This window comes from Pistacia vera, unplaced genomic scaffold, assembly GCF_008641045.1.
Source record: "Pistacia vera cultivar Batoury unplaced genomic scaffold, PisVer_v2 Contig1075, whole genome shotgun sequence".
In the NCBI taxonomy this organism is placed as follows: domain Eukaryota; kingdom Viridiplantae; phylum Streptophyta; class Magnoliopsida; order Sapindales; family Anacardiaceae; genus Pistacia; species Pistacia vera.
Window position 1 is genome coordinate 260,386 of NW_022195110.1, and position 19,014 is coordinate 279,399.

Sequence of the window (19,014 nt, forward strand, 5' to 3'; positions counted from 1 at the left end):
TTTCACATTCCTTTTTTAATTTGATAAATTATTAATGATTCACGTGTGTGTTATTGATTTCCATGAATATTAAGAGATTCTACAATAGAAATTATTCGCATGCATTCAATTAATATATTCAATACATATCTTTCACATTCCTTTTTCAATTTAAGATCTATATAATCCTAAAGCATTTACTATTTGAGCACCATGTAGGACTATATAATTACTACAAGTGTTAGCATGTTATTGGTTTAGACTATAATTATTGTAAGTGTATGCATGTTATTGGTTTAGGTTATTTTGTATTATTAATAATAGATACATTTAATGTTTTGTGGATGTTAAATGTTTTATTATTATTAGATCAAGAGAAACTCTTCACAATAACAGATAAATTCAATGTTTCATGGAAATGTTTTATTATTTTTAGATTAAGAGAAACTCTTCAAATTCATAATAAATGTTTTATGATTATACGTTAGTTTTTAGTTTTTATGTTTAATTGAATGTGGAGGGGTACAGAACACGAAAGGGTAGATATATAGATAGAAAAAGAAAACTTTTTCAAATAACAAATAAAAATTGACTACCTCTCTTTCTTCAGATAAATCATGTGACAAACTATTAATATATTGACATTTATATAGGATTCAAAGTAATGAATTTTTTAACTGATACAACATATCTTTTCACATTCATAAAATTCAATAATACACCTTATTAATCCATTAATATTCAACGTTTATTCATGCATATTAATTATTATTATCAATTAATATTAATATTTTTATACCCATTAATTATTATTAATATTAATATATCTTTACCCCTTTACATTCAATTAAACAAAAACAATGAATCAAATTAAATTCATCAATTATTATTATTTATTAACATTAATATATTTGTACCCTTTCACATTCAATTAATTATTACTAATATTAATAATCATACCACATTCATATTAAATCTACGGTTATTAGTTGATAAAATTGCAAATAAATTGAATAACTAAAATGGAAAAAAATAACAATTGGACAAACAATATTGATTGTTAATATCTTTCACATGCCCATCTTAATTTGATTAAGTCATGATGATTCGCATATATTCAACACATATATTACATATTTTCTTGCAAAGATAAACATAAATATAATCTGATTGATAAAATGTATTGTTGACTTTGGTGAAACTATATTATTGATAATTCAAAAGTTGAAATATTAAATATTCCAATTACATTTAACAAAATACGAACAGTTGCTTTAATTATATCATATCACTAACATATTATTGACAAATACCAGACAGAAGACGAACCATTGTCAACCCAGAAACCGAAAAACCAACAAAACACGATTCCAAATACAGTGTACAGAGAATGAACAGTTGCTTTAAACATAACTTAACATATAATATTATTTAATGAACAGTTGCCTGTTCACATTATGTCCGTTTATGTTCTTTCTTTGTAAAACGCCATTCACTAGTATTTATATGTATGTAAACATAACCAGTTCAACAACTCAAGCATCCTCAAATCTCTATTTTCAATTCATTTGCATATCGTTAATGAATGGCAGACAGGAAACCAACAATTGTCAATCCAGAAGCCAAAAAAGCAAGAGCAAGTAGTAAATAGCATTGAAAAATATCTCTTATATTTCCCCAACAATTTCTTTAATATTTCTCCGATACATCTACACTTACAAGTTTGTTTTCCATTCATACCGTTGAAACAACAATGTCAGATAAGCCTCTCGAACTAAAAGATATCTTGCAAAACATAAAAGCCAACCTAGAGAAACTGTCTGCTGCTAGAGAGAGGAGCAGAGAAATGATGAATGGCTTATTAGAAATAACAATCTCAATCATGGATATAATCTCGGATCTAAATCAATGCCGATCTCTGATAATTGCGAAAGAAATAGCACTTGATATCCATGATGGAATAATCAGACATGATCTATGTACACATTATTATTATGAATAAAAGATATAGATATTTCGCAATTTCGCATTATATTGCTTTTTATGATTATAATAACAACATATACTAATACAAATACTTTTAAATCGATAATTAACATCATATAATAAATATTATATATTTTGAACCAATAAATCATAATATATCATGATATTATCTAGATATTGATAATATCACATGCCTATATGATAAATAGATCACATGCCTATATAATAGATTTTGTCTTAAAAAACTGCTTTGTTACAAAATTTAGTTTTCCAAAACCATTATATAAACTATTGTTCGGCATTAGACCTGGCAAACGGGTGGGTGTACCCGCGGGTCAATGGATACCCGTACCCAATGGGCGAGTACGGGTAACACATACTGCGACCCGTGAGAATCTGACTCGTACCCGGCTCACTCGTGATTTTTGCGGATGGATCGGGTACTACCCGTGGGTACCCGCGTACTCGTAAATTTGAAATTTAAAAAAAAAAAAAAAATTCTCATTCTCAGTCTCAAAGTCTCACTCTCAAACGTCAAACCCTAATCTAAACCAAAACTTATCAGTGAAAAAAACAAAAAAGTTAAAAAACGTAGTAGCTCATTCTCTTCTCTCACAGGCCACAGTAGCTCCACGACCACTCCTTAGTCCTCTCACAGCAGCTCCACTCCCTCACTCTCTCACTCTCACAGCAGCTCCACTCTCCCTCATTCTCTGAATTCTCTCACGGCAGCAGCAGCAGGTCACGGCAGCCCATTCTCTCACGGCAGCAGCAGATCTCCTCTCACGGCAGCAACAGATCTCCTCTCATGGTAGCACCAGCACTGCAGCAGCAAATCTCCTCTCACAGCAGCACGGTAGCAGCAGGGCAGCAATTAGCATCAGTAAAAATATAAATAAGCCAAATTGATATTTTCTTAGTAATTCAATAAAAAAATTTATAAAGACTGGTTTAGTTTAATATTTCATAAAAATATGGTCAACCTTTAAAAAACAAATTGGTTAGATAAAGAATTTGACCAACATGGATAACTTTTAATACTTTATAAAAATTATAATTTTTATTTTTTACTATCATAATATTTAATTTATTATGTTGAAATTTTAAGTTTTACACACTAAATTGTTTTATGTTACAAATTTAAAGTTAAGTGCAACGTTATATTACAATGTTTGGAATCCCCAAAAAAAAATATTTTCACATTGATATAAATTATTTATTTATTTTTCAATCAGATAATAGCTGCTACTGTAATTTAAAGATAGTATTAAACTTTATAAACCATAATATTGTATATATTATGTTTATATATTTCGATTTGCATCACATATAATATTGCTTTAAAATAAATAGCATGGGTTAAACAATTCTAATATAAAAAAGAGGTAGAAATAATTGTTTTTAATTTTAGTAAAAGAACTTTTAAGTCAATAAATTATATCATTTCATAAATTACATTTTCTATTATAAATTTATATAAAATAGAATTCTAGTTTGGAGAAGAAGGTGGATTTGGCAGGTTTCACTTTCAACTATTTTCGTAGGCCAAACGCAAGGGCAAGGCAGGTGGCAGTCAACAGCGTGTCAACTTGGACAGATATGTCGCCACGTCAGAATATGGTAAATTAATGTGATATTATATGACGTGGCAAGATCTGGATGGAGTATGTTTTGATCTAAGTATCTAATTGTGTTGCTAATGGTGAGTATTAATTAAGGCGTAGGTGAAAACATTGAATTGTTTCATAGTTCATGCAAGTTGTGTGGCTGTAAAGCTGAAAGTTGCAGGCGTAGGTGAAAATATGGAAAATGTAAAAGGCTGCTTCCATTTGCACGGGTGACCCGTACCCGAACAGACGGGTATAAATTATGAAAATATTGACTCGTAAGAATTTTTCACCTATTGACCCGTGACCCATTGCTATCCGGATCATACCCGTCCAACCCATCCATTTGCCAGGTCTATTTGGCATACTCAAAAGCAAATTGTGATAAAGTGTTTTATCAAACTTTTCACCCGACTATTATTTTCCACTTTAGTTACTTATAAATGTATTGTTTAAATGGAAGATCCAACAATTTATTGTTAATCATTCAATTATACAAAAACAAAGAATCAACCTAAATTTATCAAATATAGTTAAACATAATAACGAAAAATGTTTTATAATTTATAGAACGTATTATCATTTAGCATTTAATATAAATCTGAAAATTTTAAACTCATCCAATAGCAATAAAACATTTAAATCAAAATAACCATAACCAATAACATGCAAACACTTACTAAAAAATATTAAAAGTCATATTAATTAGCAATAATCCAATTACACTGATAAGAACACGAACAGTTGTTGTAATAATTAATTATCATATAATATTACTTAATGACATCTAAAGTTATATAAGAATAAAGAATTCAACAATCTATACACCTTCAAAAATTTCTTTCATTTCACACAGATACCATTAACAAATGGAAGACAAAAGATCAACTATTGTCAATCCAAAATCCAAACAACTAGAAGCGTGCGATAAATAACATCAACTGATTACTCTTATATTCCTTCTACATATCTACTTTTATATGTCCATTTTTTTATTTTTAGCAGGTCAAGCAGCAACGTCAGATGGTTCACCTGAACTGGAAGGTATTCTATAAAACCTTAAAGTCATGCTGGACAAACTCAACACTGCCAAAGTGATGAACATAGATACAATGAATGCTTTGTTAGAAATAACAGGCTCAATCATGCATGTAATATTTGATTTACGGAAATATGAATCCCTGATTATTGCTAAAGAAAAGGAACTTGGTATTCCTCAAGGAAAAAAATAAAACTATATATAAAACAATTCTATTATCAATAAAATCGATAAAAGATTCACAGTATATTGTTTCCATTGAATGATGATACCAAAAGCTAATATAAATATTGTTTATTCTACAGTTAATGCATAATAATTATTAAATGTTATATTAACAAAAATGAATACCCAAACACAACTGATTAATGTTTCCAATAATTTTTTAAATTGTATAGTTATATGACTTAAAGAAACTTAAATAAAATAAAAAAATAATTTTTTTTATTTTTAACTTTCATATTAAAAAAAAAAAGTATGATTCAAAATTACTGGAAACCCAAACGTTTTTTCCACCTTTTCATTTCTAGTGCTCATTATATCAACCATCATAATAACATCCTTCAACAATTATGTCTAATTAGCAAAAAATAACTGTTCAAATTCGACCTATTTATATTTAAACTGCAAATTCAGATAATTTTTGACTTCATGGTTTCAATTACCAGTAATAATTTCTCAAAATAATATTTTAAATATACTCACTAAATCTAACTATTTATCACAATCTCTTAACTATTGATATTCTACATATGTACATTTAATCTGAACATGATAATATTTATCATCCCTTCAATTATCCCAACAATTTAGCGGAAACTATGCACTAAATATGTTCAATAAATGTAACTATTTATGAGAAACAATCTCTTGCTATTCTGCCTTTTCGCATTTTGTTGTTCCTATATAAACATAACAAAATACAATTTGAAATATTAAACAATACTAATTTTGTTCTACTTTAAAAAATTTTATTCGCAATGACAGAAGTATCAAGAACAACAACACACGGTAATAAACATTGAACCATATATCTTATATTTAATGAGTTCAACCATGGATATTATCTCTGATTTAACTCGATATGAGTTTTTAGTTGCTGTTAAAGAGGTTGAACTACAGATAAGACATCAAAATAATTAGAAAAACGCTATGTATATAGTTTTTCCTTTTTCCCTCTGTTATCAATAACATAATTAAAATAAAAGTATATAATGTTGAATTCCTGCTAAATTACAAACTGACAATTTCAATTTGATCTTCCATCACCTGCATTTTAAAAGAGGAATGTGAAAGATCTATACTGCATATATTAATTGAATGCATGTGAATCATCCCTATTTTATCAACACCAATAAGCAACAAACATGGAAACCAATTAACGACATCCTAAATGGCAATCATATAACGATTCTCAGCACTCTTTAAACATAAAAACCCGAATCATATTAGTTGAATAATATTAAATATGATTTTAGTGGGTTTAAGACAAAGGAAGGATAATGGGAATTGGGTTCATATGGGCTTTTTTTTCCACATTTTTTTTTTTGGTTTTCAAATAGGCCCATCGAATCTCAAGACTTTTGCAATTCAATCAAAATGATTCTCACGTGGACCCCAACCCCATTTTGCAGCCTTTAGTGCCGGGTTCCTTTAATATCCGCTACTAAATTTTATAACTTTCCTCACATAAGAAAAATGTGCTTTCTTCTTGATTGTGAAAGCAATTTTTAACATATATGAATTATGAAACACAATTTCTTCAATTCTATTTAATCAAATTGTATTACATAAACTTAATCTAATGTTTAAAGTAACCACGGTGAGCCTTGTTGATACAAAATTCTGTACCAGCCAGCGTGATCCGATCGACTTTGTTGGAATCGGAACCGATGTTTGCGTGATTAATGAAAATTAGCGATGAATTTGAATGAAATGAACTAAGAACAAAGAGATTTTTAAAGTGGTTCGGTCAGGTTAACAGTCTACGTCCACTGTGTCTTTATATTTGCTGTGACAGCTTACAAAGCGATTTTTATCTGAAATTTGTAACCCCCTCCTTATTGTCTGAGGGGGGTTTATATACAAGATTTGTACAAAAGAAGAAACGAAATTCAGGGAATTACAACTGATTCGAATCATAATTCTGATATCCAAGCAATTGGGCGCTGTGATTGCACAATGATCACCGTTGATCCAGTCTTCCCCGCAATATCTAGAATCTGAAACAATATGGGGATGGATTGAATGATTCCTTGAATTATTCACGACTAGCTTATGTTGGGTCGAGCTATGGCTCGACAAGCTTATTTTGGGTCGATCAATCATAGTTGCCGAGCTCATTTTGGATCGAGTTATATCCTTGAGTTGACCCGAGGTTGGCGAAAAAACCACAAACAAAAAACCCAATAACTTAATTTTTTTTTTTTTTATCGTCAAGGATGTCCGAGCCAACTTGTACATACCTTGATTCATTCCCCAAATATTGAAATTGTATGTCGAATAAAAACCCTAGTGACGAGACTTGAACTCAGGAGCTCATAAAACTATTTTCCCTATTTTGTCATCAAACCATCCAATGATGGTTAATAGCTTAAAATGTTGGGTCTACGAAAAAGCCATCTCCAATCTCTCTCCGTATATACAAGAAGATTTGATTTTGACCATATGATAAGTTAGCATTTGATTTTTCACATTATAAAGATTTGTTAATTAGTTAATTAATTAATAGTTATAAGGTAGAGTGAAACATAATCAAAATATTTTAATTATATTAAAAATTATAAATTTGAATCTAGTTAGAGTTGTTGGATTCCACTATACCTGCACTCCCAAAAGAAATAAAAAAAAAAAAATTCAATAGTATAGAGCTTATAATCAAAGCACGTGTGCTAATCCATTTAATATAATGATTCTTTTTGTCTCAATTTATAATGATTAATAATGATGTAAATTTTTATTCGCCCCCACACTATTTCCTTATTGGAACAATGAAAAGAGCTGCCCAGCTGGTATTTTCCCCACCTTTTTTTTTTTTTTTCAATCTTTATAATATAAATATTAAGCTTATATATATATATATATATATATATATATGTTCGAATGTAATTCTACTATTAATATAAAAAAATAAATTATTTATTCTTCTTCTTTCTCTCTTTTGTACCCGGAAAAAGCAACGTGAAGTCAGACGAAGAAAAGAGAACCGTAAACCCAGGCTTCAAAAAATATTCTTTTGAAAAGCATCAGGACAAGGGGATAATCTGCTTCAAATTCTGGAACAACGACAAACAAAAAATATTTAATTAATTAATATCTTTATTTATACTCTACAGCTATTGAATGAAGAACAGTAATCCGATTTCACTTTCATAGTATTATTTATGGACACTTGTTCATAGATTTTTATATATTCTCTATATTTATATATTAATACTGACGGCTTAACGCAATTCTTCACACAGAAATGAATGCGATGGTGTTCATTATGATCCTGGTTGTTGGATGTGATGTTCGCGGTCGCCGAAACTTTTGAGTTTTTTGTCGCCACCTAAAATGTATATACTATTCTTTTTACGCCGTATAACGAAACCATTTTCTCATTTCTAAACCTAAAATATCTTTTCTCATTTCTAAACCTAAGGGTGATATTTTTTTTTTATTTTTTTTTAATATTTTGAGTGTTCAAATCAGTTTATACACATCTAATTAATCCTTTAAGATTCTGAAATTATCGGTCAAGTAAGAACTCCAATAATACCCTTTATTAATAATAAAAAAAAGATTCGAACTCATGACTTCTTAAATAATATACTCAAAAGTCTTTATCGAATCACTCGATTATCTATAAGTAGTTAACTTATGGGTAATTTTATTCCCTATCGAGTCTAGTGATTTTTAAAAAATTATTATATATTTTTCTGGAATTATAAAATTTTGTAAGTGTCGAGCATGGAAGAAACTTCCAAGAAAAAATAATTAAACATGTTATAATTTTATAATTCTATTTAAAATTATAATTTACTATATAATATCATTAGATTTTTTTTGTTGTAAAAAAAAAAAATCTGAACTCTAACAAATAATGTTAGGTCATTTGTGGTTTAATAGGAGTCTTTGATGTATTACTCATTAGATCTTAAGTTCGAGTCTCTCCTCGATTACTAATAAAGATAGTCACTAGAGCTCTTACACGACTTGTATTTCCAAGATCTTAGAGAATTAGTTGATATGTATATAAGCTGATCCGAACACCCCTAGTCATCAAAAAGAAAACATTAGTTCTTTTTTTTTTTTTTTTTTTTTTCAACACGTTTTTGCTAGCATTTTATACCATTTTATTTTTCTTTTGTTTTCATACCCTATTCTCTTTTCAACAAGATTATTATAAATTTAATTTATTATAAGGGTGTTGTCTTCATTGACAAAACTCGTAATATTAAATATTTTCTTTTTTTTAATGAGATTTATTCATAATTTTTTGTTTTTTAATTCATACTTCAAATTGTTGCCGGCCCTCCTAAAAATTAAATTCTAATTCCACCCTTACCCTTAAGAATATCACAAAACCTTTTATAAAATATCAAAAACAGAAAAACCCTTGATAAAAAGTTTTTTTTTTTTTAAATATTGAGGTAAATGAAATTAACCCCTCTTGAGTTCGAGTCTCTCCTTAGATGCTAATACTAATAGGATAGTCACTAAAGTTTTCACTCAATTGATAGTTTCAGGATCCTAAGAAATTAATTGAAACGCATGTAAAGTGTCCTAAACACCACGACATAAAAACAACACGTCTACTTAAATTTCTTTCTTCAACTTCACTTTATTAAATTTCAAACACAAATTTCTCTCTTAACGTAATCAAGTAATCTTGATTTGTGAAAAGACCGACAAATACATTTACAACAGTCAATTTTAGAGAAAAAGAGAGGAGGTAAATGAATAGAAATGCCTAGAATTTGAATGTTGGGAATCTTTGGCATTATAATGAGAAGATAAAAGTGGAATGGGTCCTCCATGGACTCAACCCTTCAAACTTTAAAATGATTAGAGAAAATTTTCTCACTCATAATGAAAGTGAAATGAAGGGCATTAAAGTGTAAATTTATGAAAGTTGAGGGGTCAGACAGGAAGACAACACAGCACCAATTTGGTTAGCTTTAGGTGAAAATACCAATCACTTGTCATCGTTACAAAATCACTTTTTTGACTTTTGATCACACCCCACAATCACATATACCTGCCTGTACTTTGTATTTTTGTATCAATTTTCAGGTTTTATTAAAAAGTTCATGGATTCTTGTTTCCATTATTCTGGTAATTCATCATTACCATTATTTATTTTTATTTTATATATTATTATAATATTTGTTTTGTTTATTTAGATTTTTTTCAACTGTTTATAGATACTGGCAATCATCTTTCTCCTTTAAATTTTCATTCAAAAACAACAAAACTGTTTGCTCAATAATTCGCTTCACAGTAAAAGAAGATCAAATATAATTAAGTATTTCAAGTTGGTCGAGTAATTCAATAAAAACTCTTGGGTATATTCTCTTGAAAGAATAGAGAGTAATATGAAACAAAAAATAGTAAACCACAGATAGTTAAGAGAAAAAAAAATACTTGTGATTTACCCTGATTCACTAAATTAACAGGTTCTGTCCAGTAGAGTCAATATTATTGCAATATTGTCCCACCTCTCTTGTTTACAATGAATGTAATTTATCTTATGATTTTCTATTACTCACACAAGAGAAAATGTATGTTTATATATTAGGTTTAAAAGACTAAAATATAATATTACAAAAACTTCTATTTCTAAGCTCAAGTCCAAGCCTAATAATGAATTAATAACTTAGAGAAATCTTGCAATTACTCTTAATGGAAAAGGTCAAAATTGCCTATGTCGACGGGACCCCCGAATATATATACGTGACCCTCAATTGTTAATAGGGATAGTCATTGGAGCTCTTATCCAGCCTGTGATTTTAAGGTCCTTAAGGATTAGTGAAGTGAATTATTGTTAGAGAAAAAGAGACACATAAACTTGTTCGGATACCTTTGATAAAAAAAAAAAATAATAAAAAAAAATAAATATAATTTATGTGGATTTAGAGATTGTTAGAGAAAAAGAGGGGGAGATTGGAGAAGGGTGATATAATAGTATTATTATGTTGTAACCACTTCACCAAACCATATAGTATGATTTAGGCATCACCATCAAATAGTTAAGGCCTAGTTCCACTTATTTTAATTACTTTTAGTTACATCCAATTATGCTTTTTAATTCTCTCCATCATTTCTCTCTACACCATTTTTAAGTGTAATCATCATTAAACATTATAACAAATAGTTATTTTGAAATAAGAATTATACCCAAATCAAGTCATGGGTTAAGCTTCCATTTTCAATATTCTATGCAATAATCACGCCATCCCTCTTCACTTGTTCTCCCGTTTACTCCCAATATAAGCAACCCTCCTATATCATAATTGCATAAATCTTGTCATTAATTAACCATCATTTATTTTTATTATTATTATTATTATTTTTTTTAATACTTTCAATTAGTTTCTTATATTCATTTATAAACTTATTTTTTCTCCTTTTCTTTTTATCTTACTCCTCTTCTCTCATAAAATCGATATTTAATTTTAAATCAATATTTTTATTACAAAATTACAAATAGAACAACTTAATACAATCTAACCACCATTAGATGATCAGGTAGTAAAAGAGTAAAGAGATCCAATTTGAGTGTCCGAGTTCGAGTCTTCATAAACGCTAATAAAGGTGGCTACTGAGGGGATTTACTCGGTTGTTAACTTCAGGGCTCCAGAAGATTAGTTCAAGTACTCGTAAGCTCGTCCAGACACCTTCGGTCAACAAAAAAAAAAAAAAAAAAAAACTCAATACAATCTAATACTATTAAATTGAATTTCTCTTAGATGTGTCTCTTACCCTCTCAAATATATCTCTTGAATATACTTCGATTATCTTAATTGTCTCTCTGGTATAAGCCATATTTTAAATTTTTTTTTTTCAGACAAATATGTTTTTAATTTTCGTATTTCTAATCATTATTAATAATTTGAAATACAGAAAACGGATTCATAAAAAGAAACATTCAAGTTGTCAATGAGTTAAAAATTAAGATTCTGAATTGCTGTTTTTGTTATAATATGGAAAATATAAATAATAGCTAAAAATGTTCATGAAATAACCTATAAATATTATTATTATTATTATTAATTATTACTGTATAATAAATTAACAGTAGAAAAGAGAAAAATATATTCAGCTTTTTGATCTTATTATATAATAATTAGCCACGAGTATAATCAAACAAAACATAGCACCTTTGTTCTCTCTCTCTCTCTCCTTCAAGTCTTTAACGTCAACTTAAGCTAAAACAATTCCACAAACACCTCTCACACTCACGCATTTCCTCTGCAAAAACTCTCAATTCAATTCACTTTCAGTTTTTTTTTGTTTGGTTGATCACACTTATGAAGAGCAAAAACCACTTTCACTTTCACACCCCTTCAAAGTGATTAGTAAATCACATCCAAAAGCTGCCTAGTTTTTGTTTTTTTCTTGTTTTTTTTTTTTTTTTTAATATTTTTTTAAAAAAATTATGGCTTCAACAAGCTCACCAGCGCCACCACCTCCACAACCGCCACCACCGCTACTGCCGCCAGCTGACCCGTCATCTTCGACAAACGACGACGTTGCAGCGAAGGCCGTGAACAAGCGATTCGAAGGTCTGATGATGGTCCGAACCAAGGCTATAAAAGGGAAAGGAGCGTGGTACTGGGCTCACCTAGAGCCCATCCTTATTAAGAACCCGGACACAAATATCTCTAAAGCTGTCAAACTCAAGTGTTCGTTATGCGACGCCGTTTTCTCTGCGTCTAACCCTTCAAGGACGGCCTCCGAACACCTTAAACGCGGCACCTGCCCCAATTTCAGTGCCGTTTTGAGAACCAACCATTCTCTCTCTCCGTTACCGTTATCTTCCTTGGCTTCGCCTTCTGTTGTTCATGTTAATAACAATTCTATGAACAATAATAGTAACAACATTAACAGAAAGCGAAGTAAGAACCAATCAGAAACAGGTAACTCTTCTCATTATCACCAACTTAGCAACAGCAATTCACTAGCGATAGTTGAGTCAACTCGTGGTTGTAATGAACTGAGTTATTCTCCGAGTAATGCGGGGCAGACTCAGCAACATTTGGTTCTATCTGGTGGAAAAGAAGACTTGGGAGCGTTAGCAATGTTGGAAGATAGTGTCAAGAAGCTAAAGAGTCCTAAAACTAGGCCTGGTCCTGTCCTAAGCAAGGACCAGATTGATTCAGCTGTTGAATTATTAGCTGATTGGTTTTATGATTCGTGTGGGTCAGTTTCATTTTCGAGTCTCGACCATCCTAAGTTCAAGGCTTTCCTCAATCAAGTGGGTTTGCCATTCGTGTCCCGTAGGGAGGTTTTGGAAGCTCGACTTGATAGCAAGTTTGTTGAGGCTAAAACTGAGTCAGAAGCTCGAATTAGGGAGGCTATGTTTTTTCAACTTGCTTCTGATGGGTGGAAGATTAAGAGTTGTGGAGGTGAAGATAATTTAGTTAAGTTTACTGTTAATTTACCTAATGGGACTAGTGTGTACCAAAAGGCTGTCATTACTGGAGGATTAGTTTCGTCTAAGTATGCAGAAGAGATTTTATGGGAGACGGTGACTGGAATATGTGGGAGTGGTGTTCAGAGATGTGTAGGGATAGTTGCTGATAAGTATAAGGCTAAGGCATTGAGGAATTTAGAGATTCAGAATCAGTGGATGGTTAATCTCTCATGCCAGCTTCAGGGGTTTGTTAGTTTGATTAAAGATTTTAGCAAAGACCTTCCGGTGTTTAGGACTGTTACTGAGAATTGCTTGAGGATTGCGAATTTTGTAAATAATAAATCGCAGATTAGGAATAGTTTACGGAAGTACAAGATGTTGGAGCTTGAGTATGTTGGTTTGATTCGAGTTCCTTCAAACAAATGTGATTGTGAAAACAACTTTGTACCTGTTTTTGCAATGTTGGAGGATATATTAAGTTCTGCCCGTGTGCTTCAAATGGTTGTGTTGGATGAGTCGTTTAAGTTAAGTTGCATGGAGGATCCAGTTGCTAGGGAAGTTGTTGCAATGATTCAAAGTGAGGTGTTTTGGAATGAACTGGAAGCTGTTTATTCCCTTGTGAAGCTCATCAAAGGGATGACTCAAGAGATTGAGGCTGAGAGACCGTTAATTGGACAATGCCTCCCTCTTTGGGAGGAGTTGAAATCAAAAGTCAAGAATTGGTGTGCCAAATTTGGTATCTGCGAAGGACCTGTTGAGAAAATAGTTGAAAAAAGATTTAGAAAAAACTATCATCCAGCATGGTCGGCTGCTTTTATTCTTGACCCTCTTTACTTGGTGAGGGACAATAGCGGAAAATACCTTCCCCCGTTCAAATGCTTGACACAAGAGCAGGAAAAGGATGTGGATAAGCTCATAACCCGGCTTGTTTCAAGGGAAGAAGCTCATCTCGCATTGATGGAGCTCATGAAATGGAGATCAGAAGGGCTGGACCCACTCTATGCTCAGGCTGTCCAGGTTAAGCAGAGAGATCCTATAACCGGAAAGATGAAAATTGCAAATCCCCAGAGCAGTAGGCTTGTCTGGGAAACTTGCCTTAGTGAGTACAAATCGTTAGGGAAAGTTGCAGTGAGGTTAATTTTCCTACATGCAACCTCATCTGGGTTTAAATGTAATTGGTCCTTTACGAAGTGGGTTTGTGTGCATAGACACTCACGTGTGGGCCTTGAAAGGGCTCAGAAGATGATATTTGTTGCAGCTCATGCCAAGCTTGAAAGACGGGATTTCTCTAATGAGGAAGAAAAGGATGCAGAGCTCTTTGCTACATCAGGCTGTGAGGATGACATGCTCAACGAAGTCTTTGCTGATGCTTCATCAATGTAATGTTTTTCTTTTTAACTCCTGTAAACTTATGAAGCTGTAGGATTTATTGAATTATTTTTCCACTGCTCTTCTCTTGTCCATCTTTACATAGTCGAAGATTTAGAGAGTTATTGCTGGCACAGATATATATATATATAGGAAGGGATTTGACATCTCCTGCAGCACAGTTTGTAGGGAAGAGACCCTTCCTTGTTTATAAACATAACATTAAAAAGGCTCTGATCATAACAGGAAGGATGTTGAACTTTGTGGTAGAATAATAGAGATATATTTTATTATATCCTAATTTTTGTTAATATTTCATGTTTATGAGTTCAAAATCAATGTTTTTTTGTAAATACTAACCAGAATGAATGTTTTACTGACTTTGTCTGACATTTATTACTGCTTTTACATTCCTTTGTGTGTCTAATATCTATACTGTTCTTGTGAATAGACATTATAAGGTCATCTTCTACAATCTGCTGGTAGATGCCTTCCTGATAAATTTCACTGCTTACGTTTTTTGAATTGGTGAGTAATTTTTCATTTGTTGAAGACTATCAATGGAATAATAGACTCAAGCACGAATCAACGTGGACATGTTGCTAAACGTATGCTACTCTGAAAAGAACAGAACTTTATTACTAGTTTTTCTGTCCAAAATGGTGACTGGCAGAGATGCATGTACAATTGTCTGGATCAATAGAAAGAGATTAGGGAAAATGATATAAACCAAAAGGTAAAATTAGCTAAATTAAGAGCAGCAGATGGTTGGATGTTGAAGACATAATAAGGGCTGAACTTATTCATCCCCGGGGAGGTTCTAGATATCATTTTTTTCATGTAATACTCATTTTAAGAAATTTTCTTTCAAACTAATACCATTATGCATCACATCAGTGATTTTAAAAGGATACCAACTAATATAGATGGTCAAATCTCTTGTGGTTTTACATGATTTTGTGATGTAATAAAAAAAAGACATTATGTGATGTGATAACATGTAGTGAGAGCATAAGTGCAAGTGTAGGTTGATATTCTTCATTTGTGAAAGTTTTTCAAAAGACCTAGTTGTGGCTTAATGACACTTTTCCAGTTTGAAGTTATTACCTTCATTTTACTCCCACCTAACTTGTAATTAAATTTTCACTTGCATTTCTTGATAAATGAGGATATAACTTATTATGCAAGTGATCATTTGATCTCAACAACGAGGGCACGGCTAGTTATATCATGAGCACAATCATCCACTGCCTTTTATCTTGCTACATATTCTGAGTCTCGGCCAAAGAGGAAAATGTAACTTTTTCCCTGTCAATTGTAATAGTTCTCATACAATCCTCAGTTTTTGCTTATATTAGGAAGTTTGCTCTAGTCATCTTATGACCCCGAGACAAAATGTTTAAATGCTTTGCTTGAAATGTCTATTGTAAAACTCTTTGATTAGAGGGAGTTTTGTTATTCCATGCTATACTCACACTTCAATACACGAAATACTTCTTTGGCAAAATATGGAACAAGATTATAGTATATGTTCTCAAGAAGTTTTAGAGCAGATAGCAGAAGAGCTTGCCTGACTATGGAGAAGGCATCCCTAATTTTTCTCTTAGACTATTTCTGTATAGGCGCCTACATCACACTTTTTATACATTACAACACCTAGGTTTCTATCTGACAATTTTACACTGTAGCCTGTTGAACCATGTCCTAATGTCCTCAGATTCAGAATTAGAGGAATTCAGTACCTAGAGACTGTGACTCACCCAACATCTGTCATAACTATTAAAACCCAATATAAAAGTGTTGAAGACAGGCATGAACCATTTCAAATTCATGATCCAACATTCTTGACTAAAAACTAATACTCTAGTTCGAGATTATCCTTTTTCATAACTATTGTACTCTTTAACTCTTTCATCTTTTTGGTATTTATCTTTTTTCTTTCTCTGATTTCTACAGAGAGCATATGTAACTAACATAAAAAAACCTTATAATCTGTGTTCAAACGATATTTAAGTAAAAAATAAAGTAGAATCTTTATATAGTTGGTGAACTTTTTATTACAACATTGAAAGGAACAGAATATGCTGAAATTTGTCATGTTGCATATTTGACTGTTTGGTGACAGAAGCAAGAGACCAGTATATGTTTGGGCTGGAATGGCCACTGTTATAAGATTAATTCTTGGTAGAAGATGTTGAAAAAAGACACAAAATAGTTTTGTTCTGAAATATGTGATACAATATTTTTGCTGCAGACCAGGGATTGCTTGAACCGGTCGGGAAAATGGCAAATCAGACTTGGGTCTTGACATGGGTCAACCTCGGAAGAAATGGAGAGCAGATCTTTGTTGCCGAAGCTGCACTTCTTGGTGATATGAGTCAGCTGAATCACCTAAGGTGTCTGTTTCTAAAAATGTGGAGCCCCACCGTGAGGAGTGGATGTCCATCTCAGTGCTTTAATTGTCATAGTCAAAGAAAAGTGAGGACAAAGGGGCCTTCTTTCCCATCATTTCTTTTTCTCTCACTATTTATCTATTTGTTTATTGTTTTTGCTAGGCTTATAATGCATCAAATCCAGTGGCTTCTTTTTTAAACAGTGCAAATTATTGTGACATTCTTACATTGTTGATGGGACCTTTTTCAAAATTTTGATGTCAAGGTTGAAAATTAAACCGTGGAGAGCTGTCCGTTAGAGTAGCCATGATTACCAAAAAAGTATTGAGCAAAACAGAAGCAAGGAGGCTTGTCGGCATAAGGAGGCACATACGATGGCTGATAGGTATATTGCAGCAACTTTGAACGTGTTAGCAGGTTCTACATTTCAGCAAGTGTTGTTGACTATAACTCAGCAGGTTGGTGGTTACAATGGTGATGACTTCTTTATGTCAAATGTAGTTAACTTTTTGGCTTGTCATGTGGTTATGTGTATACACATTGAAGCATTTTTATCCTCATCCAAGATCTAGGGCCAATGTTCTACTCTAAAATTGAGATCTTTTGAGTCAATAATAATAATGGTTTGCTAAAAGATTTAGACTGGCTGTTGAACTAATGTGGTTGGGACAATGTTAAACATTACATGTTATACACAATGCTGAAAACACAATATAGGTTGTGGTATTGACCAGTAAGCATCTAATATGTCCCTTGATCCTTTTCTCCCTGCTATCCCCAACAGAGTCATCGAAACTCAAAACATATAAGAACAGAAAAAAATAAAAATAAAAAAGTAAAAAAAGCACATGCATGGAATGATTTGCTCTCTTTCCTTTTCCTATCACTTGCAGAACTTTGTTGGTGGAATGCATGAAATGCAGTTTATGGCAGGTGAAACATTAAATTCTACTGCCCATGTTACAAATAATCCATGAAGATGGAAACATTGTCAAATGGAAGAGGGAACTATGACTGAAAATTACAGATGGGTGACAAAATAGCATATGGGATAATTAGTTGGTTGCTATTATTATGTTCCAGTAGTAGTAAAACAGTGCTCTAGTTTTCAGATGCTCATCATGTTTGGTGTTAGACCTTTAATGGTAGTTTTGGTAGATTTCCTTTTTCTTTTCTTTCTTTCTTTCTTTCTTTTGGTTGAAAAATCATACTCCATCATTTTCTCTTATCATAGGAGACCCCATAAAACAGTTTGAGCTTTGGACCCCCTACCCCCTCCTTCATTCTCTCTCCATGCATGGGCTTAAATTCGCTCACCCACCTTTTTTCTCTTCAGTAAAAGTGAAATAACCTTATTGAGTTAAATGTGAAAACGAATTGGATTCTCACTTTTTATAGTCAAGTTTATTAGTAGAGTTTGTATTTACCTTGGCTACTCAATTTGGTGGAGATATGCAGGAAGGATCCTGTCGGCAAGGTCAGTAATGTTGACTGCTCACCAACCAGAAAGGAGAGCTTTTTCAATCGTATGGTATGGTTTCATTGTTCTCTCCACTTATCTTCTTGTTCAAAAGGAATAAGTATAATGATTAGTACTGAAAACACAACTCTCTTTATACAAGAATCTTCTCACTTTCAATCATCCTCCATCATTAATCTCTCTTTTCATCATCTCTCTTTTTTACTTTCACTTATACAACAACTCTTGATAGTAAATGAAATTGAAATCCATTCTTGTGAAATGGATTGCTATACTTATTATGCAGTTTTTTTGTGACTTTAATGCTTACTGATGTCTCACATCATGTAACTACACTTTCCACTAGAAGAGAATTCAAAAACAGATTAGGGTAAAATTAGATGTATTTGATTTTTTGTTTACTTTTAGGTGGGTTGAGGAGGAGGCTGGATAAATGATTGTTTAAAGGCAAGAATTTTGGTTTGGTAATGAAAAGAAATTATGGATAGTGGTTGTTAATAGGTATAAATGATCCAAGAATAATTGATCCTGCTATTTAATAA

At 31.8% G+C, this 19,014-nt stretch overlaps 1 protein-coding gene across 4 annotated transcripts; it reads left to right on the forward strand.

Moving 5' to 3' along the window:
* The first annotated feature begins 12,229 nt into the window (after positions 1-12,229).
* On the forward strand, positions 12,230-18,736 carry LOC116133018. Of its 4 annotated transcripts, none has more exons than XR_004128484.1 (4): positions 12,230-14,610; positions 16,854-17,077; positions 17,258-17,450; positions 18,451-18,736. XR_004128484.1 is itself a non-coding variant. In XM_031418700.1 (1 exon), exon 1 carries the CDS (start codon positions 12,254-12,256, stop codon positions 14,612-14,614), a length of 2,361 nt encoding a protein of 786 aa, XP_031274560.1. In that variant the 5' UTR covers positions 12,230-12,253; the 3' UTR covers positions 14,615-14,873. The 4 variants fall into 4 exon arrangements, 1 of the variants encoding a protein (XP_031274560.1); XR_004128485.1 differs by lacking the exon at positions 18,451-18,736 and adding an exon at positions 17,916-18,171; XR_004128486.1 differs by lacking the exons at positions 17,258-17,450; positions 18,451-18,736 and adding an exon at positions 17,155-17,231 and having other exon boundaries at positions 16,854-16,995.
* Positions 18,737-19,014: the final 278 nt, after the last annotated feature.

Bases quoted from the DNA above. Each gene is read 5' to 3' on its own strand.
- LOC116133018 (XM_031418700.1), top strand. From the start codon at position 12,254: ATGGCTTCAACAAGCTCACCAGCGCCACCACCTCCACAACCGCCACCA.